This window comes from Toxoplasma gondii, chromosome IX, assembly GCF_000006565.2.
Source record: "Toxoplasma gondii ME49 chromosome IX, whole genome shotgun sequence".
In the NCBI taxonomy this organism is placed as follows: Eukaryota; Apicomplexa; class Conoidasida; order Eucoccidiorida; family Sarcocystidae; genus Toxoplasma; species Toxoplasma gondii.
Genome location: NC_031477.1, coordinates 2472993 through 2494155, shown reverse-complemented (window position 1 = coordinate 2494155; position 21163 = coordinate 2472993). Strand labels below are relative to the sequence as shown.

Here is a 21163-nt window from a genome sequence, read left to right as displayed (position 1 = left end):
AAGTACAGCAAGGAACAGAGATGCGTACAGCACATGCATCAGATACCCCAGACATACATATATATATATATATATATATATATATATATACATATATATGCAGACATGCATGCAGACCTAGATGGTATATGTGCATACAAACGAGTACAGATATATTTGCCAATTTATTACATTTTCTTCAGTTTTAGAATCCGCGTAATGTGTCGGAACTCTTGGAAAATTCGTAGTGTGAAGAAGACAGCGATGAACGCGTTTCTTGGCTTTTCTGTACCTTTCCGGCTGGTTCGCGGTGAAATTCCGGACTTTCCGGATGATCTCGATTTCGTTTGTTTTCTCCTCTGCTAGCAAAGGAGAATTTGTGCAGATCAGTCGATCGCACCCTGAAACAAACACTCTCCAAAAACTCCCACTTCTTCACCACTACTCCTTTTTCTCTGGACTGAACTGTCGATAGATATGCTGGCGGCTTTTCTCAACTTGAAAATCGCGTGCATGCGTATCTGCATGCGCTGCCGGCCTCTGAGGCTTCGGTTTGAACAAACTTCTCTCTGGACGAACAGCGATTTTTTTTCCGCCGTCTCTTCGCCATCAGTTTTTCAGACGCAAACGCAGAAAGGAGAAACGGAGGTATCTTTCTGCAGCCTCAGATTTCCCCGAGAGGTCCACTTTTTTTTCTTGCTAAATCTACAGAAATAAAATGAAGGAATTTCCTCAGATTCGACGGAGTGTTCTTCAGGCGAAGAAGAAGGTTTTTTCCTCTTTCTCGGCGTTCAACATTCGCGCCAGAAGGCGGGGGAAGAGAATGTAAAAACATCTGCGCCAACGCCTTTTCGCGACCACCGTCGCTTTCTTTTTCTCGTGTCTGGATACTCTCCATCACGAGCTCTGCTGTGTTGTGGAGGTCGAAGAAAGAAAAGCGGAAAACAAAGCCAAGCGAATACAGAGTCGGTGAAAACCATTTTCTCATTCGTCGCGTACACAACGGTCTTGAACAGCTGGGGAACGCCCGAGGGCGTTGTGCGATGTACGCAAACGCCACAGGCGAACAAGAGTCGCTCGCCGCCATGGATCTTGCAGACGCATCGGATCTCCTGCTCCTCGATCCGCGAGATACACAGTGTCCTCGCTTTCCCCGAATCCTGTATCGGAGTCCTCTCTACTCGACTCTCGGCATCCCTCTGCCTTCTCACTCCTCCAATGCACATTTCTCTGCATCCGCCTCCTGTCCTGCTTCCCCTCCTGCTGCTTCCTCTTCTCTCTCTTCGTCTTCTTCGTCCTCAAACGAGACGCGCGGCGACCGAGTGACGGTCTCGGTGATCATGACGGTGAAGGACGCAGCTCCCTTCGTCGAGGCGGCGGTCAACTCGCTTCTTGCGCAGACATTCGTCGTGAGAACCTCGAACCTGCCTGCGTCGGGGCGCTCGGCAGAAGCGGGAGAGAAGCCGCCAGCGCTCTCGGCACTCTCTCCCTCGGCAGGAACAGCTCACGCGTCTGAGCAGAAGAAGGAAGGAAGAAGAGGAGACGGAAAACCTAGGAAAGAAGGCGACTCAAAAGAGGAGAAACAAGACCGAGCAGAAGACAGAGACGCAAAGGAAGAAAGACAAGGGGAGGAAGACGAAGGATACAAAGAACGTGAGGAAGAGGGAGACATGTGGAGAGACGAAGCTGGAGAAGACGCCACAAATCGCACTGTCGATGTTCTCTCTCCTTCAGACCGTCCGCATGCATATCCCTCCGACGACACACCCAGTTCTCTTCGTCAGTCTTGCGATGCCTATCTTCAGTCTTCTCTCCCTTCTTCATCCTCTTCTCCTTTCTCCTCTTCTGCTCCGTCTCCTTCTTCATCCTCTTCTCCTCTCTCCTCTCCTTCTCCGTCTCCTTCTTCATCATTGACCTCATCGTCGCCTGCTTCTGCGTCGCCGGCTTCCGCCACCCTTGAGGACTCTGACGGTCCGTTGGAAATTTGCATTTTTGACGATGCTTCCTCGGACGCCACTGTCACTGTGATCTTGGAGAAACTTGCTCCCAAATGTCTGGAAAAAGGAGTCCTTTTAACTCTCGCAGTAGCACCTCTCTCTACGTCTCCGTCCGTGTCGCCTCCTGTTTTCTCTTCTTCCTCTCTCTCTTCTTCTTCTTGCTCTCTCTCTTCTTCTTCTTCTTCTTCTGTCTCTTCTTCTTCTGTCTCTTCTTCTTCGTCTGTCGCTTCTTCTTCTGTCTCTGTCGCTTTCTCTTCTTCTGTCGCTTCTTCTTCTGTCTCTGTCGCTTTCTCTTCTTCTGTCGCTTCTTCTTCTGTCTCTGTCGCTTCTTCTTCTGTCTCTGTCGCTTCTTCTTCTTCTGTCGCTTCTTCTTCTTCTGTCTCTTCTTCTTCTGTCTCTGTCGCTTCTTCCTCTGCAGGCGGGGGAGTGGGCTACGGGAGAAACCAGGCTGTCCGCGTCTGCTGCGGGGAATTTCTCTGCTTCATGGATGCGGACGACGAATCGCTTCCAGAACGCATTGACGCCCAACTGCGAGAGGCGAGACGCAGACCAGACACCATCGTAGGATGCAGCTTTGTCAGGTGAGAAAGACGCGAAGGCACCCCTTCCTTGCCCATGACAGGAAAGGTGAAGAAGACCATACCCATGTCCAGAAGCGCGAGCAGCAGGAGCAGAAACCATGCGCATGCAGGGAACGAGAGGCGGCGGGAGGTCGAAACCTCAGACGCTCGGCTCGGCTGCCTCCCAGGTCCAGGCGTTCAGGCAGCGGAGAGAGAGAGACGAAAAAAAAACGGAGGCAGGCGACGCGCGAACGCAGGAGAGGCAGATGCGGTGGCGGCATTGAGGGCAGCGCAGGCCTCTCGAGATTTGTGACTCAGCGATCGACGCATGTCCAGAAGAAGGAATTGTTCTCTTTTTCTCGACGTTTTGTCCGCCAGAGATCCACCCGACTCGACTCCGCGCTATACTCAATGGCTTAACTCGCTTTCCCAGTCTCAACTCGTGACTTCCAGATTTCGCGAATGCACATGTAAGCGGTTCCTCTCGTTTCGAGAAGAAGAAGTCCATCTGCTTCTTCTGCTGTGCCTTTTTACGCCGAGGGTATAACAGGTTAGATAATGTTCGGAGGTCTAATCCTCGGACTGCATTTTATCAGCGCCTCCAGTTCGGCTTGTTTCTCACGGTCGCTTCTCCGTCGCGGTGTGTGGGTCGTTGCTTCTCGTCCTTTGTCTCGCGCGATTTCTCTTTCCACGTTGCCTTCGCCTTCTGTTCTTCCTTCAGTGTTGATGCCGACCTGGTTCATGCATCGCGACGTATTTCTGCGAGTGGGCGGCTTTGTGGAACGCGGACAGCTTCGATTCCGCCAGTTCTTTCGGAGCTTCAAGGCGCAGCAGAATCCGACTGCTGACGCAGACTGCCGCCTCCCGCCTGCCCTCCCAGAAGACCTGCTCTTCCTTTACCGGCACCTCCGGGAAGGCGGCTGTCTCTGCCGCCTCGAGCGCCCGCTGTACATTTACAAATATCACGACAAATGCACTTCGTTCGCGATCAGCAGCGACTTGCTGTGGACTCTGCGAATCAAAGAATTCCAGACGGAGGTGATGGAACGACACCCCAAACGACCTTGGATCATCTGGAGTGTTGGTGAGAAAAAAAAAGCGCAAACACAACGAGGACGCGAAACTCGCCGTCCATTTCTTTGCTCCTCGCTATAGCTCTTCCTCGCGACGTCAACCGTTGCCTACACAAACATGCGATGACTGCATATATATATATATATATATATATATATATATATATATACGTATGCATACATATACATGCATACATATGCATATAATGTATATATGGATATAGATAGGTAGCCTTTTCTGCATCCAGCGAAAGGCATGTCATGCGTCCTGTGTGTCTATATATGTACGAGTAGGAGCGAGAGCAGAATGGGATGCGTGCAGCGATATCTCCCTGTACGTATTTATCGGTGTATTTGTCCATCTATTCTACAAACGCTTTATTACCTGTTTATCTGTCTCTGCAACTCATTTCTGTCTGGAATTGTGAATATATTCGTATGCCTACGCGTACAGATATACATACATGCATACATATATACATTCATATCTATCTATCTATCTATCTATCTATATATATATATATATTAGGTACCTGTACTGTTTTAGAATGTCGTGCATGCGAAAAAACGAATTTTTTTTGTGGAGTGCCTTGCATTCATGCTTGCGTAAATGGCATCCCCATATCGCTTTCATCTCTTCTCCCTTTTGGGTTGTTGGTGTTTCTTTGCGCTAGACTGGTTGTGTTCCTCAAGCTTCGTTCGTCTCTCTTCGCTTCTCATTTTTCCTTTCTCTGTTTCTAATCTTTTTCGTTTTCGAGGTCGAGACGGCAAGCGCTTTTACCGGAGTCTGTCTGTCGACAATCGCAGGCGAGTTGTAGCGTTTGTGGACATCGACGCGAAGAAAGTGGAACGCAAGTTTTACGTGGACTCGGCTGAACCGCTGAAGGGGCGAAAAATCCCTGTTTACTTCTGGGAAGCAGCCGCCGAGTTCCTTCGAGAAGAAAACCAAGAAAAGAAACCTATCTTTGTCATTTGTGTCAAATACGAAGTTCAGCCTCTCAACACCCTCCAGCTCAGGCTCGACTTCCTCAGCATGCAAGAAGGCAGAGACTTCTTCTTCTTCTGCTAAGGTCTTCGAAATGTCTCAACTCGATACCAACATTCGCTTCCTTTCATATACCTATTTGGTTCTACAAGGGGATGTTCAGGTCAAACAGAAGTACCATGTGTGTCTCCTGGTATGCTAGTTAATAGATATATATATATATATATATGAATTCGTGCTGCATGCAACAGGTGAAACCTTTCGAGAAAGACACCCGTGGAAGAAATGTACATAAAAATATGGGGTCTGATCTCTCGAAAACATGCCTCCGCTTTATTTGTCCACTCATTAAGTTCCCCCAGACTCATTCGTTTCTCTCAGCTCTGAGACACCACGCCGAGGCACCTGCCTCTCCGCCTAAGTCGACTTCTACCAATTTATACGCTGGAGAGGAGGGCAAATCGAACCGCTTGCTCACGAGAAAAGTAAACACAAATGCCGCCAGTCGCCATACACTTGGCCTCTTCTTTCTGCCTTGACCGGGACAGGCTCTACGAGACTACGTAACTTCTCGTTTCACAAATCATGCACACTCCCTACAATACAACATCTATAATTTTCACAAAATATATATATACAGAACGTGTGATATGCTTTACAAACTAAATGTATACTCATGTGTATATACATATATATGTTTAGAAATTCTAGTTTGGGGAGTTCTTCCGGTGTTCGGTGTGCATCTGTACAGTTTTTTCGCTTGTCAGCGCGGGCGCGGTTTGAACGCGCCTTTGGTAATTCCTTGAGGACCATCGGATTTCAAGTACTTCCCCTCTCTCCCTCTCCCCTCCCCGCAAGCTCGAGGAGCGTAGAGGTGATGCGAGACGCCGCCGCCGGCGGTTGAGAGTCTCGGACGTCCGCGGCAGCGTCTCTTTCTGAGACCACCGGACGAATATCAAAGTTCTCTACTCTGTATGTGCGAGAGCTTTTTGTGCATGGGAGAAACCCCAGTGATGGTTTGGGGATGCACAGACACGGCAGAGGTCAGGGCAGACGTGGAATGCCCGTCTCCCGTGCGAAAGGACTTTCTTTTGATAGAAAATTTGACTTTGATGTTGACGGAAACTTTCAACTCCGCGGGCACACGGAGGATATGGCGAAGAACAACGCCTTTCCCCCCAAAACGGGAGAGAGAGCAGCGTCTCGCGCCTTTTCTGTGAAACGCCCTGCATGCATCTGAAAGATGAGTGTCTCATTCAGGTGACGCTTCTCGCTTTCGCTGGGGAAACGACCGAAGAACGAATCTCCCTGTACCACGCCTTCTCCCTTCATTTCTTGCCCTCTTGCCCCCGTGGTGTATGTCCACACTCAACTCCCTCCCCTCCATGTCACCCTCGAACTCCGCCCCCCACAGCTCTCCAAACTTCATCAGATGAAGCGAGCACAGCGAACGAAGGAAAGCCTCTCGCGACTCTTCCCCTCGGCTCTGGACAGCTCGCCGCACACCGACGGAGGTCGCCTACGCCGTTCCTCCTCCCGGGGGAGCACGCCCCGACGCAGGCCGACGAAAACAAACCGGTTTCTCCAGTTGCGCGCCCAGACACCCGCCGAGTCATGTACACGCACAGCCACAAGTCCCAAGCATCTACGGAGACCTGTGCCTTGGCGCGCGGATGCAACCGTCTCTCCGCATGGCTTTTTACGCATGCGGGTGTGAAGTTTCCCCGCTCCACCGGCGACCTCCGGGTGACATTGGAAGCTGCTTAGTCGACCTCCTCCATCTTCGAGGTCTCCTCAACGGCGCCTTCGACTTCCTCGAGGGGCGGCAGATCTTCCTCGGCGCGCAACTCCTCGTCGTCCTCGTCGATCGAGAGTCCCAGCTTGATCATGCGGTGGATGCGCGCAGCGAACTGAGTGGGTTCATCGAGCGAGAATCCCGACGTGAGGAGCGCAGTGTCGAAAAGCAGCCAGATGAGGTCCTTGACAGTCTTGTCGGACTTGTCTGCGTTGCTCTTCTTCTTCAACTCCTCCATGATCGGATTCGTCGGATTGATCTCCATCGTCTTCTTGGAGACCATGTAGGTCGTCATCGAGTTGTCGCGCAGCGCCTGCGCCTTCATAATACGCTCCATGTTCGCAGACCAGCCGTACTCGGAAGTGACCAACACACAGGGCGAGTCCGTGATCCTGTTGCTCACCACTACCTGCTCGACCTTGTCATGCAGGACCTCCTTCATCAACTTGCAGAGCGGCTCGAACTCCGCCTTCAGCTCCTCGAACTTCTTCTTCTCCTCCTCGTCGTCCTCCAGCTCCAATCCCTTCTTCGTGCAGCACCGCAGCTTCTTCCCATCGAACTCCTGGACAGAGCAAAGCGCGGACCATCGACAGAAAGCGAGCGCGATCGACGAACGGAACCGCAGAGTCAGACATCGAAACAAAGGACGCCACGAAGGACGCAGAGCTCATGCCGAAAACGCAAAAGTACGACGAGAAAGAACAAGACATGTACGAGCGAAACACGGTTACAAGCGACAATCAGAAATCCGCGGGTCGGCGGACTTTCGTTTCTCGTTCAGAGGCGAAGGCTCCTGCCTCCTCTCAGCGTGGTGCATGTATGCTGTCATCCTTTGTCATTCAAAGCAAAGCACTGCATGCAGAGTCGAACGAAATCGACAGCTCTGAAAAGCGAGTCTCGACCCCATACAAATGCCCACAATTCACGCTCTGGAAATCTTGACCTCCGAATGCAGACTTGCACATGCATATACATATATATATATATATATATGTATATATACATATGCATATATACATATACATATAGGGATATGTATGTATGGAGATCCGAATGCGCATTCAAATCTCCTACGCGAGGTCAGAAAACATAAACAGAAGCGTTCTGACGACGGCGACGGGAGTTTCATTTCCACATATCCAAAAAAAGATCGAAAGTCTCTGAGTCTCACCTTGAGCTGCTGGACGGCGTATTCGTCGATCGGGTCGGTCATGTAGATGACTTCGTATCCCTTCTTGCGCAGAGCCTCAAGGAAAGGCGAAGACGCCACAGACTGCCGCGACTCGCCGGTGATGTAATAAATGTCTTTCTGGCTCTCCTTCATCCGGTCGACGTACTCCTTCAGAGACACCACGTCGTCGCCGCTTTTGCTGGTGTGGAAGCGCAGCAACTCGGCGATCTGCGAACAGAGGTCGCAAGAAGTCGGGCAATGAAGTCCGGAACTGGAGGGCGCTGTCCTCCCACAGCAGAACGGAGCAAAAAACGACAAAAAACAAGGACAGCAGCCGAGACCGCGGAAACGGAGGCGAAGAAGAGGGGGAGGCTTGCGGTGCTCGCGGAAACACAAAATAGGAAACGGAAGACGTGGAACGAGAAAATAGGCAAACGGAGAGAACGGAATGTCTCGCGGCCATGACTCATTCACCTTTGACGCATGACGGCGGCTACCGTCGTCGCCCTTTCACCTCGTTTTCCCTCAAGAAAAAGAATTCACCGAAAGGGCTCAAAGGCAGATCTAAGGCGCCGCGTGGTTTCTGTGCGTCGGCAAAACGCCTTCACACAGAAACGCGAGATCTCCCAAGACGTCTGGTCCTTCGTGCTCAACAGAGAGTGCGCTTCGCCAGGAAGGCAAGAACATGCACGAAAGAAATTGAATCTTGGACGCGAGCCAACTCTCGACCGCCAGAAAAGCCGAGAGCATGCAACCCTCCAACAGCTCCTGGACAGCGCTACAGCGACGAAGTCAACAAAAACAGTCGTAGAAGCGAGCTTCGCATGTGCAGGAGGCATGCAGAGACATGCGCAAGTGTGCCTGCGTATATATATATATATATATAAACATGTATATATATATGTATATATGTATATATGTATATATGTATATATGTATATGTATACAAATGTATATGTAGGCCAGCGTTTTGGACTCCGTGAGTATAATAAACGGACATTGAAGAGAGACGGTGGCTACGCACCTTGTTCCGGTTGGAGGTGTCTTCGTGGATTCCGAGTTTGAGGTTCTTGCTGAACTGCTCGTAGAATTTGGTGTAGTCTTCCTTCTTTTCCTCGAGTTCCTGGAACATTTCGAGGCACTTCTTCACGAGGTTCTTCTTGATGACCTTCAGGATCTTGTTTTGCTGCAGACTCTCGCGAGAGATGTTCAGCGGGAGATCTTCAGAGTCGACGACACCACGCACGAAGTTCAGCCACTCGGGGATCAAGTCCTCGCAGTCGTCCATGATGAAGACGCGGCGGACGTACAGGCGAACGTTGTTGCGCTTCTTGCGGGTCTCGAACAGATCGAACGGCGCGCGCTTGGGCAGGAAGAGGAGCGCCTTGAACTCGAGTTGCCCCTCCACCGAGAAATGTTTCACCGCGAGCGGATCCTCCCAGTCGTTCGTCAGACTCTTGTAGAACGCGCAGTACTCCTCCCAAGTCACGTCCTCAGGCTTGCGCATCCACAGCGGCTTCTGTTTGTTGAGTTGCTCGTACTCGACCACGACTTCCTTGACCTTCTTGGTCTTCTTCTTCTTCTCGGCGCCCTCCTCCTTCTTCTCCTCCTCGCCCTCCTCCTTCTTCTCCTCCGCGTCTTCAGCTGGCTTCTCCTCGTCCTCCGACTCAGTGATCTCCTTGTCCACGCTCTTTTCGACAGCCAGCTCGATGGGGAACGAGATGAACTCGCTGTGCTTCTTCACCAGGTCCTTCAGGCGGCGGTCCTCCAGGTACTCAGTCTGGTCTTCCTTCATGTGGAGGATGATTCGCGTTCCGCGAACGATGTTCTCGAACTGGCCCTCAGCCTTCGAGACGGTGAAGGAGCCGCCTGCGCTCGACTCCCAGACGTACATCTCGTCGTCGTTGTGGCGCGAGACGACCGTCACCTTGTCCGCCACCAGGTAGGCCGAGTAGAAACCCACACCGAACTGTCCAATCATGGAGATATCTCCTCCCGCTTGCAGCGCCTCCATGAAGGCCTTCGTCCCGGAACGAGCGATCGTACCGAGGTTGTTCACCAGCTCTGCCTTGGTCATGCCGATGCCATCGTCCTCAATCGTCAGCGTATTGTTCTGCTTGTTCGGGACGATGCGAATGAACAGGCGCTCTGCGCCCTTGAGCTTCTCGGGGTCCGTGATGGCCTCATAGCGAATCTTGTCCAGAGCGTCCGACGCGTTGGAGATCAACTCGCGAAGGAAAATCTCCTTGTTGCTGTAGAAGGTGTTGATGATCAAACCTGAAAAACGACCAACCGGCAAAGAATGGCGCAACGCATACAGAGAGGCACTCCCTGGCGAGTGACTATAAGCAGTGTGTGTGTTTGTTGTGACGTCGAGGACAACCACGTCGACGACAGTGAACACAACACGGCGGAAACCGTTCAAAAGATCTTGCAAAGCATGTCTCAGTGTGGACGCGGAACAGCTGTGGAGACAGAACGCCTGGAAAAGCGGCAAAAAAATGAATTCACGGCAAGAAACCTGTCAAAGTCAACTCTCGAACCTCGCGAACCGAGCTCGCAACAGCAAGCCCAGACGCGGGTCAAAGAGTGCCTCCTTCAGGGAGGAGGGGCGGCAGCGAACACTTCCACAGACAGAGAAAGTCGAGACCTCTTCTGCTTCTTCTGCGCTTTCAAGAAAAATGAAAATTTCCCGACACCGCAAGACCGGCGGCGACCACAGGCCGCCGGGGATCCCCTTCAGAGAATGTGGGAGAGAGCGGCAAACTCCTGAAGGGCGGGCTCTTCGCTGGGGGGACGACGAAACGGCGGGAGATTTCTTTTCACAGATCCCCCAGAAATCCCTCGAGGAAATCGGAAAAATAAACGCAAATGGACCCGCGGCTTAACTTCCGCTCCGAAACGCTTGGTGCGCATCCAGTGTCCCTACACCGCACCAAAAGGTCCCCCCGCGCGGTGCAGCACCGAAGTTTCAAAACCTTCCACTTCCGGCTGGAAAACGATTTCTCTGCGCGTGCCCTGCCAGAGTAGCAGCAAAATGAGACCCACGGACGCATCCCGAAGACGACTTGACCCTGTACGACTATCTTCTGCGATTAGGAACAGCAAAAAAAGACGGCGCCTGGTGCCGCTGCACTCACTCATCAACTGCTGGATGTCAGCGTTGAAGGCGAAGGTCTCGGTGTCCGCCATCTTGTCTCGAGCGAGGAGAGTTGAAAGTCGACAAGGTTGAGAGATCTGTCGTGAACCGACGCCACAGACAGACTTATCTTTGAAGAGTTTTCTGAAGCGAAAAGAAAAGAGTGCGATCTGCGCCGCGACTCCGCAAACTGGAAGAGGAACTGCAACTGACGGATGCACCACTCGTCCCCTTCACCTGTTTCCCCTCATTCCCTACCTCCTCTCCGTGGCGCAGTTGCTCTCCCGCACCCTCTCCTGGCCCCACGATGAGGAGAAACACACTGCAACCCCACCGTTCTCTCTGCGCTGCTCTCTGTCCCCGACTGGCAACGCCTCATCGACCTCGCGAGAGCTCCCGCGCTCTACAGAGACAAGAGGAAAGCCGCAAAAAGGACGCGGAACAACGCCGTGAGAGACGCGCCGTGAAAATGCGCGAAGGCGCGCGCTCCTTCTTGTGCATGCAGACAGAGAGATATAACCCAATGGTTCAGCAGCTCTTTCCGCGAGAGATTTTGCGACATCCAGTCTCTCCTCAGACCGATCTTCTTCTTCAACAAGGCCGACAGAAGGTCGCGGCTCACGGAAGCCGCCTTGCTTCGCTGCGAGGGCGGCATGTGCGTCCCTCAACAACAGCCTTCGCTCTTCTCTTGCCTTCTTCCTTGCCTCGGTGGCGACTCGCGCTTGTCTCGTACGCGTCGCGGCCTCTCTCTGGCTGCTGCTTCCAGCCGTCCGCGCATCAGTCTGCACAGAGAGCGACGCTGAATACGAGCTCGCTCGATCGGACAGTAGAGCCCCCAGACTTCGCCAGGGAGAGCTCCGCATTCGAGGTCCTCGCGAGAGACCAGACGCCTCCGCCTCGCTCCCGAGAAGGGCTTCAACCTTTCGCTGAAGCAACTCTTGTCATGTGTGATGTCCGTCCACGCGCGCGTCTCGCGTTTCTCTGGCCTTTGTACCCAGGCGACGCGAGGTTGGAAAAGAGCCACAGACATTTCCTGTGTCTCTGCTTGTCTCGCTCGGCTTCCCCGCCGTCGACCCCCTCGGCGGAAGCTTCGTCTCAATGAAGGACGAAGCACAGCGAATTAACGCCTTCCAAGTATTTTTCTCAGTGGAAAGCTCACTCTTCCTCATACGAATCCAAACAATGCCTCAAACGCATACACGTCTCGACTCGCTTGTTGTGCGTGTCAAAAACACCCAAGAAACTGGGAAACTGACAGTTTTCTCGCATGGCCTTTAATCTTCAGCTGTACCTACGCAAGTCGATACGCTTCGCGCCGTGCCAGTAACCGTGAACATACATACATTTACATATCTGTACACATTTATTCATATACATACATACTTATGTATATATATATATATATATATGTATATATATATATATATATATATATATATATGACGGATCCTCGAGATTCATCATTTTTTTAACTCACATGTTTCTTCTCTGTAGCGGCACGCAAGTGTCTCACTGTCGACTGGAGATTCGCTTTTCTTCGCTTTTTCCCCCGGCGTATGTTCGTAGCCAGCTGCGGGTTAGACTTCGCACTGAAGAGAGCGAGGAGAGAAAAAGCGGGGAAGCATGGCGTCTCTCGCTCTCTTGCCCTTGCCATCAACAGGCTCTTCTCGAGACTCCCCAGAGTCGGAAGAGAATCACTCCTCTCAGGACAGGAATGGCGTGAGCGTCGCACCCTCAAATGTCTCGCCTACTGCCTGCTGTCCGAGTCTCCTCGCTTGCACTACACCCGCGACAGAGGACTCTCTTCGAGCTCTCTCTCTTCCTCATCTCCGCGAAGCTGAAGGCCTCTTCTCCTCTCTCTTCAGACAACAGGTGTCTCGGTCGCCTGCGTGGATCGCCAGCGAGCTGGTGCTTCTCCGTCGTCTTCTCTACAAATTCAAGAGGCAACACAGACGCGCGGAGTTCTTTCAAAAGGCGCAGAGCGTCAGCCGAGTAGCTCAGCCTCTCGTCTCTCTTCTGTCTCTCTTCTCTCCAGAGGGGCTGCGCGCGCCTTGTCTGCGGACCGACGCACTCGTCTCGTCCTGGTTGTCACGCGTCTATGCAAGTTCTGCGCGGAGGCGAGGCGCTGGCGACGCACAACAGAACACGAGCCGAAGCGACGGACAGGAGGCGGAAGCGAAGGTAAGCGCTGCACAGGCAAGCGCGAGAGCGACGGGGAGAGAAGGCGGAACATCTGGGCGGAGCCGCCATGGTGTCGCGAAGACGTTTCTGTCATTCTTCCTTGAGGATCTTCTTGCTCGCGCGTTGCACCTGCAAGACGCGACGGTGCATGCGTCTTCCTCGGCAATTCAACAAGTCCACTTGGGCTATCACTTGAATCTGGTGCTTCCTCTCCTCGCCATCTACAGTCGCGTCCTCGCGCTCGTCTCTGCCCTCGTCGGAGCCGCAGAACACCAGGTCCAGCAAATGCCAGTTCTCCTGGATTTCATGGGCAATGGTCCAGAAGGCGCGGAGGGTCGAGAGGAGCTCAGGGCCAAAACAGATGCGAAACAACAGCACTCGACACAGCGAGCCGCCTGCCTCTGGGACGCGCCCGCTCCTGCGCCTTCAGGTGTACGTACACCCGACGCCCGCTCGAGGGAGGTGACCGAGATGGCGAGCCACCGAAAGACTACAAGCGACGGAGAAAAGGAGGGAAGAGAGTGCATGCAGGAGGAAGCAGTGCAAGAGGCGAGACGAGCGGGAGACGGGGGCGAAGACGAGAAGGATGTGACTGGAAGCGACGCTCGACCTGTGGGCGAAGAAGGTCGAGCAGAGGCGGAGACGGCGGCGGCTTCTCGAGAGGCCGAGCCGGCAACAAAGAAACAAAAAACGGGGGAAAGGGGCCGTGTTCTGCGCTCTTCGAGTGACGCCAAAACTGGGGCGTTGAGCGCCCACGACAGATCGTCGCACAGCTCGGTTCCACAGGCTTGCGATGACATGCTGGCCTTCCTTTTGTCGGAAAAGAAGAATCCCTCGACTTTCGGGAGTCTCGCAGAGAAGAAGTCCGCGTCCTCCGCGAAGAAGCGGCGCACTGCCTCGGGCGAGTCGCGACCTGTTCATTCCGAGAACTCCACGGCAGCGGTTCTCGCCGCGGCCAAACGCGTCAAAAAGAAGAGGCAGTTCGAATCTTCGCACCCCCCGATGCGTGAACGAAGCGAGACCGAAGAGGGATTTTCTACCGACGACCACGACGCTCTCTTGGCCTTTCTACTTTCGGAGAAACCCCCCAAACTCCCTCGGCCCGTGAGAGAGAAGCCGAAGACTGTGGCGACAAAGAAATCTAAAGAAAAACGCAAAGTGCCTCCCTCGGAGGCGCAGGCAAACTGCACTCCGCTGCGTGTAGAGTTTCCGAAAACTGGAGGCCTTGAAGGACTGACAGTGAGCAGTAGGGCAGCGAAACCAGCCTCGAGTTGTGTGTCGAACGAAGGGAAGTCTGGGAGTGCGCGGGTCGCCGCAGCTGATGAAGGCCTTTGCTCTCACCTCGCATATCGGCCAGAGAAAGCGATGAAATCGACAGCCTCTGAACTAGGCAGGCAAACGGATGCGCCCCCTTCGGCAACTCCGCACAAGGGAAATCCAAAAGCGACGTCTGCATTTCGAAGTGGACTCGCTCAGTGTACATTTAAGGAGGTGCGTGTCAAAAACGTGACGCCTTCCGCAAATACGGACCGTCCCGTGTGTGTTCCTTTTGGAGTCAAGTCGATATCACTCGAGAAACCGAGGAAGAAAAAGCACCATCTGTAATCCTGTGCATTTCCATCCAATGTCGGATGCTCTCTCAGCATCCCACAGGCGTCTACTACCAATCGAAATGTTAGCTGTCGGTGTCTGCAGTTCTGCCACCCTTCAGTCAGGTCGGTGACGAGTCTTGATGAAACGTACCCCCGACCACAGCGGGCGTTCCCCGAGTGCTCGGCTCGATTCAGAACGCACGACCCTCTCTATGCGCGTGTAGAGTTCAAGGAGGAAAGGCTGCTGCCTTGAGTGTTTTGGTTCGTCTCTTCTAGGTTATTCATGTTGGGGGGTGTCCCCCCGGGTCAGTGTCTGAAAAATAAAGGTTTTTTCCACAGCACACGCTCACAGAAAGCTTTCCCAACCTGGTCACGTCACAGCACCTGCACCTACAAATCGATAAACGTAGATGACACTAGATGTAGATACATCTGCCGCAGAGTATGTGCACCGGACGCAGGAGAGACACGCGTGGTGGAGACAAGACATTTCCGTTATCACACATCCAATAAAACTGCGCGAAGCGATCGCTGATAGCCGCGCGCTGGCAGGCCAATATGAAAGTCAAAGTCACGTGCTCACTAACTCTACAAGCAACACTCTGTCGTACAAACCCAGGGTGAAACCTCGGGTGTATGTATACTACACATGCACACGCAGACGTGCATTCAAGCGATACCCGTGCGAAGGAGCCGCTGTCGGGAACGGCGCGACTCTCCGGACAAAGTCCGAAAAAGGCGCCCCGCTCCGCAAGCAGAATCCAATAAGTGGGTGTCACGGCGGAAAACGGGTGACAGCAATAAAATGCCGTGACCTTGTTTGTACAATCTCTGCGGCCGCCCTGTACTCTCGGAGGCCTCACAACTCAACGAGCAACGCATCGAATCTTCTCCCGCGCACAACACAAAGGAACGCTTCCATGCACATCACAGATCATCGGGTAAACATGATTCGTCCACACGGCGTTCTTTGGAAGGGTGAAATCACAAACATGCCAACACGGCATCGGTCGTACGTACGCTCGAATCAGACAGGTCTGAAATCTTTTTCTCGATACACGATCTGCGGCGAGATTCCATTCACGACCGCACAGAGGACTCGAAAAAACGAGGCGCCGTCGCACCTTCTCACCTCCACGCAAATCCGATCCTTCCCCCAACATACCCCGCACAACACCACACATGCACGAGAATCCATATATATATATATATATATATATATATATTTATATTTGTATGTATATATATATATATATAAATAGGAATCACACTTGCATGCGAACAGGCGCGTGTGCAGCACAGTGCCCGTGCATGTGTGAGCGCGCGCGGACGCATGCAGACGGAAAAGACCGGCGTGGGAGCATCACATCACTTCGGCAGATAAAAACAGAAGACACAAGAAGTCGCTCTTGCACTTCCGCTCTGAGATATCATGTACATTCCTCTTGAGCACTTTGCCTTGCGCCGTGAAAAGTCGATTCACGCTCTTGCTTTGTCGAGGGAACCAAGAGGATAGGAAAACGGACGAAGAAGAGAGGACGCCTCTCTATTGTGCATACTTCTTGAAGCACGGACGGAAGGGATCCATGAATTGGCGGACCATGTCATCAGTGACCTTCGCGCGGCGTTCCTGAAAAAAAAAACAAAAAAGACCGTCCTGAACCTAATTGCGGCACGATGAAGCCGAGAGAGTACAGACGGAAAAGTAATGGAGTGGTGCAGGAACAGAGAGGCAACGGAAGCAGACGGGGAAAGCAGATATGACGAGAGAGTCGGGGGCGTGGAACTGTCGAGGATGAAAGAGCAACGACATGCAACCTTTCGACTATCACCAACGGTAGCGTGTCTACGACGGAGCAGCACAGCATGCGGCAACGAATCGGGATATTCACCTGGTGACCGAGGACGAGAGCCTGCAACTCCTTGATCAAGATGGCCTTGACCTCGCCGGTAAGCATTTCGCCCTTTTGGTATTTTTCACCTGCGAAACGGGGCATTCAGAGAAGGTATATGAATGCATACATGCCAAGTCAAACCATTATTACAGCCGGCGTCCGACCCTCATGACTAACACCTACACCAAAATGAATATATGCTCTCAGCAGGGATCTTCCCTTCTTGGAGAATGATTTGTCTGCTCACAATCTGTGGTGACCTGTTCTTGGTAGCAAAAACCAAACATCCACGTACCGATTTCCTTGAGTTGATCGTCGTCATTGAGAATGAAGGTGAGGTACTGGAACGGAATATCGATGTCGAGGTCCGCACCCTTCACTCTCTGCTCCGCCTCAGTTGGCTGGCCGCCTGAAACACGGGACAGATGGGGAAATGCTTGCGCGAATGATATTCTCAGGTCTATAGTTCAGTGGCGGGCGCCACGGCCTCTGCCCAAACAACGAGCGGCACATGATCAAACGCAACGATGTCTGTTATGCAATCACGGACGATCCACTCTCTCATAAAGCCGAGGCCCACGGGGAAAAAACAGCTTCTGCAACATGTCTCTCGTGACTTCGCTGACTGTACGTGACTCTACATGGGAACATGTTTAAATGTACATACGCAGAACTATTTATCCGAATATATATCGACCTGTTCACTTGCGTCGCTTGGTCGGTTCGTTGCTCTGAAGAACTGAAGCACGGAAGACATTCTCCTTACCAGAGAAGGCATACTTGTTGATCTTGTTCTTGATCTGTTCAGGGGTGTCGGAAACGTAAATGGACGAGGTCTCGACGGATCCGGACATCTTCGTCTTGAATCCCTGCAGCGCGGGGATGAAACGCGAGTGAATAAGCGCAGGTTTCAACAGACCCAAACGCGGCGCGACATCGCGGGTCATACGGAAGTACGGATCCTGGTCGATTGCCTGAGGGATGAGGCAACGGACGTCCTTCTTGCCGCCAAAGATCATCGGGAAGGCTGTCGGGAACGACGGCGCAGCCTGAACTGCAGGGAACGCAGACTTGCCGACGTTGTCGCTCTCGACGAACCCAAAGAGACCACGGACCTGGTTGTACGTAACCTTCTTCTGAATCTCCAAGATGACGGGGTACAAGTGCTGGATGTACGACAGATCGGAGAAGATGAAGGTCTTGTCAGGGTCGAAGCCGCAAGCAATGATGTCCTTCGCGTTCTCGAACGCAAGACGGTGAGTCTCCTCCAAAGTCAAGGAGTCCTTGAAGAGGAACTTCTCATCATCGGTCAACTGGATGACGAGAGGAACATCGAATACGTCCTGCGAAGACGAACGCGAAAAATCGAGGCAGACAGGGGAAGCCATGGCGCATCCGGCAACGGTACGTGGGTGGACAAAAACAACGCACCATATCACAATACGCATCCAGAACTTTCCTTGATGAAATAAGTCGCAAGAGTGGAACCAAAGACGAAAGCACAGAACACAGATGCCGGTGATGACACGAGTTGATTCTGTCGTCCTCTTTCGCTCGTCTCCGCCTTCGTGGCTAACTACTACTTGCATCTTGTATCACGACTTTTTCAGATGTCCTCTGGACTACTACTTCTCTCCCGTCTGACTCGAGTGCAGGTTTTCGCAAACGACCATCTCGCTCCTCACCTGCAGGTATTTGGTGAACATGAACGGAACGAGATGTCCAATGTGGAGAGCCTCGGAAGAAGGACCTCGTCCAGTGTACAGGTAGAAGCCTGGGCCGGACAGGCCTTCCGAACCTGGGCCGTCCTCGCGTTTGCCGCTTGCGAGCCTCGCCTGTCTCTTTTCCAGGGAATCCAAGAGCAAGTTCAAGTCTCGATGCGAGAAGAAGATTCCACGACGGAGGAGGTGATGAGCGCGCTTCCCGGTCAAAGCCTCAATGCTGGAGAGGAAGCAAGGAACGACAAATCCAGGATATGGCGGTGAAACGACACTCTCAATAGATGGAGAGTCTCGAGAGGCAAACGTGACGGCAGAGGAGATGCGGCACCCGGAAGACGAACTAGAGATCAGAACGAAACATGAGCGAAATAGAAGCGACTCAAAGGCCCATCACACGAAGATAGTGGCTGAATCTGAAGAAGTCGATTCCCAAGTAGACGACGGGGGACGAAACCGGCATGCATGAAAGCACTTACCGAGAAATGAGCTCGGGTGTGATGGAAGAGCAGCCAAACTTCCTCCTGAGGGAAAACACGAACCGCATGATGCAATCCGTATAAAAATGAACTCGAGGCCGGATGAACACAATACGAAAGACAGAGGCTCAGCTATCAGTGACGAGTTGTCGCGAGTACCGACTGCAGGCCTGCGTTGTATGTCCGAGAATTCCTCCGCCCCAAATGCCATAGTAACGAAGACACCTGTCGAACAGGGACCACCGCAGACGCCTGGAGAGCTAAGATGCAGCATGTCGTTTGTCTATCCTGCTGCCCATCTGAGGTCTGCGCGACAGGGTAAGGCGATATTTTAAATGCGGCATGAATAGACAAAAAAGACATACAGAAGCTTGTTGTAGTCGATGCCTCCCTCGGCCGCCTGCACGTCCCACGGGGTGATGGTCTGGTCGTCATCGCCCTCGCCAAAGTCGTCGCCTTCAACGCCAGACGGCGGAAGCACCTGAAACAACCAGATATTTCAGCATGCAAATGAGATGACTTAAACCGTTTGGATCTACCTGCCGTGACACGCGAGACATCACCCTATAGTCAGGCATCTGTGCTACACATTGTAAACGCTTCAGGCCTGTCAGACTTCATTTGAATACCTGAGCGCGAGAGGGGATCTCCTCAGGACCGAGCTTCTCCTCCTCAGCGAGAGCCGGGGACTGTTCATCGGGTCCTGGGACGACGTGAAGCGACAGGCAAAGCTGTTTCTTCTCCTCATTGAACTTCACTGACTCAAACTGGATGTCCGCGATTTGTCCTGTAGACTTCAGGACGGGGTACATGTTCGCGTTGATATTCCATTCCGGCAGGACGACGAGGCGGACTCTGAACATGCAAAGGCAAATACACATCTGCACGACTATGATTACGAGGAAAACAGCACCGCGATTATGCTCGTTGTCGACCGGCATCATCCGTACGCTGGGAACCTAAATATAACTGACGGCCGAGGCTCGCAAGATAATCCTGTGCACGAAGTCAAATTCCGGCCAATCCTGATCAATAGTCCTCGTTCTTGCTTACTCCTTCACATTGGCGGGAATTCCGAACTCGTCGAGGTAAGACTCCTGGTACATGCGAGTCGCCAGATCGCGAGGGATGGTGAACACGCGGAAGGGGCAGTTTTCCTCAATCTTTTGCTTGGTCAGTGTTTTCAGGAGAGCCTCCTCGGCAGCAGTCGGCTCAACCTCGATGGGGCCAAGGGTGATGGAGCATCGGTTGTCTTTCTGAAACGGAGCGCGCAGGAACGGGAAAGCACGAAATCGGTCCCAATGCTCTTGATTTCACATACAAGCAACCCGCCAGATCGTCCGCGCGGCACAAAGAACATATCAGCTGCATTATACGGTGTGTTCCAGTGGTCAAGATAAGATAGGCGGGTGGGGAACAAGCGAGAAAAGTGTGAGAGGTGCGCCGAACACCCGGCCCGCGCTATCTGCCACACCACGGGGGCGTATGTACACCGCAGACCTCCAACCAGAAGCCGACTTACAGAAAATTTGACGTTCTGCGTCGTGCGGGCAGTCTTCAGACTGAGGGCAATGCAAGCCGCTCCCTTCACGATCGAGAGGGCTGCGTCCTGGAACGGGGTTCTTGACGCCATTTTGGCAGAGAAAAGCACACCAACCGGAGTGGACTTGATTCGAAGCGTTCGCGAGCAGCCTGTCGAAATCGACCGGCGGAAAAAACCGAAGGCTAAGTTCGAGTGTTCGAGGAATCGGGGCGTTAAAGCCGTGTGCCGGAGATGCACAGGTAAGCTGTTGCGGGGTAAAAGACAAGGCGTGGGGTTCCGCGCAAAACGCACGCTGAAAACGGCGGCACCGGGAATTACGGAGGTCGACAAAAAAAACATCGACGCACGAGCAACGCTCTCGTTTCGTCGACAGTCAACGCGCCAAGACAGGAAAGCACACACTTCTGTCTGATCGTCGGGCCGCTGTGGGCTGTCTCGGGTCTAGGGGGCAGGCGGCGGCTGCGCTACGGCGTCTCGCAGCTCGAGCCGAATAAAACGCTCGCGCACAGGCAGAGCAGACTTTCGCAAGGACGGGAAGTCCTGAAAAATGTAACTCGTCTCCGGGGTCGGAGCCGACGGAGGCAGTGCACCTCGTAGAGTGTCAGAGAACACGTGACAGGCGCTCTGTCGCGTGCAACGGAACTCTATACAGCCTCTGGTTGAAGCTGCAGATCTCGAACTGACACGGGTTCGAATTCTCGGAAAATGTATCCGAATATCTCGCACAAACAAATGCACTCTCGGTCTCGTCGCAGATTCAGCAAGGTGTGGGAACGTAGAATTATTAATTCTGACTGAGTGTCGCAGCCGGAAGCGAACCTGCGTCCGAACCAGTCCGCGACGGCTGCAGCTCCGCCCCCGGGGGTGCAACGACAGCCCGGACGACTTCGAGACGAGCAACACGCAGAGACCAGGGACCTCGCTTCTGCGAGGTGCAGCCGCTTCGCAGCGCCGGACCTCGCCTTTTCCCCGGGAATGGTGCACAGTCCAGCTTCCGGAAATGCCGGGACGCCGCCCGGGACGCACCGCGCTTCTGAATCACCCCGCACGCCGCTG

General features: G+C 53.0%; 4 protein-coding genes across 4 annotated transcripts; 2 read left to right on the top strand and 2 right to left on the bottom strand.

The window, feature by feature from the left end:
* The first annotated feature begins 613 nt into the window (after positions 1 to 613).
* TGME49_288390 (B3GNTL1 protein) lies at positions 614 to 4718 on the top strand. The gene is made up of 4 exons (XM_002368238.2): positions 614 to 2557; positions 2915 to 3006; positions 3258 to 3620; positions 4368 to 4718. The coding sequence occupies exons 1-4, from the start codon at positions 1023 to 1025 to the stop codon at positions 4676 to 4678; spliced, it is 2301 nt and encodes a 766-aa protein (XP_002368279.2). The 5' UTR covers positions 614 to 1022; the 3' UTR covers positions 4679 to 4718.
* A 113-nt stretch (positions 4719 to 4831) lies between these two features.
* HSP90 (heat shock protein HSP90) lies at positions 4832 to 12055 on the bottom strand. Its single transcript, XM_002368237.2, has 4 exons — positions 10701 to 12055; positions 8585 to 9837; positions 7561 to 7788; positions 4832 to 6951 (listed from the first exon to the last, which is right to left on the bottom strand). The coding sequence occupies exons 1-4, from the start codon at positions 10750 to 10752 to the stop codon at positions 6358 to 6360; spliced, it is 2127 nt and encodes a 708-aa protein (XP_002368278.1). The 5' UTR covers positions 10753 to 12055; the 3' UTR covers positions 4832 to 6357.
* On the top strand, positions 11448 to 15684 carry TGME49_288370 (hypothetical protein). Its single transcript, XM_002368236.2, has 2 exons — positions 11448 to 14371; positions 14576 to 15684. Exons 1-2 carry the CDS (start codon positions 12323 to 12325, stop codon positions 14723 to 14725), a joined length of 2199 nt encoding a protein of 732 aa, XP_002368277.1. The 5' UTR covers positions 11448 to 12322; the 3' UTR covers positions 14726 to 15684.
* Positions 14606 to 20898, bottom strand: TGME49_288360 (tryptophanyl-tRNA synthetase (TrpRS2)). The gene is made up of 10 exons (XM_002368235.2): positions 20087 to 20898; positions 19618 to 19820; positions 19194 to 19419; positions 18930 to 19045; positions 18565 to 18609; positions 18053 to 18308; positions 17134 to 17710; positions 16663 to 16776; positions 16365 to 16453; positions 14606 to 16102 (listed from the first exon to the last, which is right to left on the bottom strand). Exons 1-10 carry the CDS (start codon positions 20444 to 20446, stop codon positions 16019 to 16021), a joined length of 2070 nt encoding a protein of 689 aa, XP_002368276.2. The 5' UTR covers positions 20447 to 20898; the 3' UTR covers positions 14606 to 16018.
* Positions 20899 to 21163: the final 265 nt, after the last annotated feature.

Coding starts and splice junctions, on each gene's coding strand:
- HSP90 (XM_002368237.2), bottom strand. CDS start 10,752: ATGGCGGACACCGAGACCTTCGCCTTCAACGCTGACATCCAGCAGTTG. Junction 9,838..10,700: donor TGACATCCAGCAGTTGATGA/GTGAGTGCAGCG, acceptor GTCGTTTTTCAG/GTTTGATCATCAACACCTTC. Junction 7,789..8,584: donor ACACCTCCAACCGGAACAAG/GTGCGTAGCCAC, acceptor CTCTGTTCGCAG/ATCGCCGAGTTGCTGCGCTT.
- TGME49_288360 (XM_002368235.2), bottom strand. CDS start 20,446: ATGTTTTTTTTGTCGACCTCCGTAATTCCCGGTGCCGCCGTTTTCAGC. Junction 19,821..20,086: donor CGCAGAACGTCAAATTTTCT/GTAAGTCGGCTT, acceptor GCTCCGTTTCAG/AAAGACAACCGATGCTCCAT. Junction 18,610..18,929: donor ATCGACTACAACAAGCTTCT/GTATGTCTTTTT, acceptor GTTTTCCCTCAG/GAGGAAGTTTGGCTGCTCTT.
- TGME49_288370 (XM_002368236.2), top strand. CDS start 12,323: ATGGCGTCTCTCGCTCTCTTGCCCTTGCCATCAACAGGCTCTTCTCGA. Junction 14,372..14,575: donor CTCAGTGTACATTTAAGGAG/GTGCGTGTCAAA, acceptor CGGTGTCTGCAG/TTCTGCCACCCTTCAGTCAG.
- TGME49_288390 (XM_002368238.2), top strand. CDS start 1,023: ATGTACGCAAACGCCACAGGCGAACAAGAGTCGCTCGCCGCCATGGAT. Junction 3,007..3,257: donor CAGATTTCGCGAATGCACAT/GTAAGCGGTTCC, acceptor TTCTTCCTTCAG/TGTTGATGCCGACCTGGTTC. Junction 3,621..4,367: donor TTGGATCATCTGGAGTGTTG/GTGAGAAAAAAA, acceptor TTCGTTTTCGAG/GTCGAGACGGCAAGCGCTTT.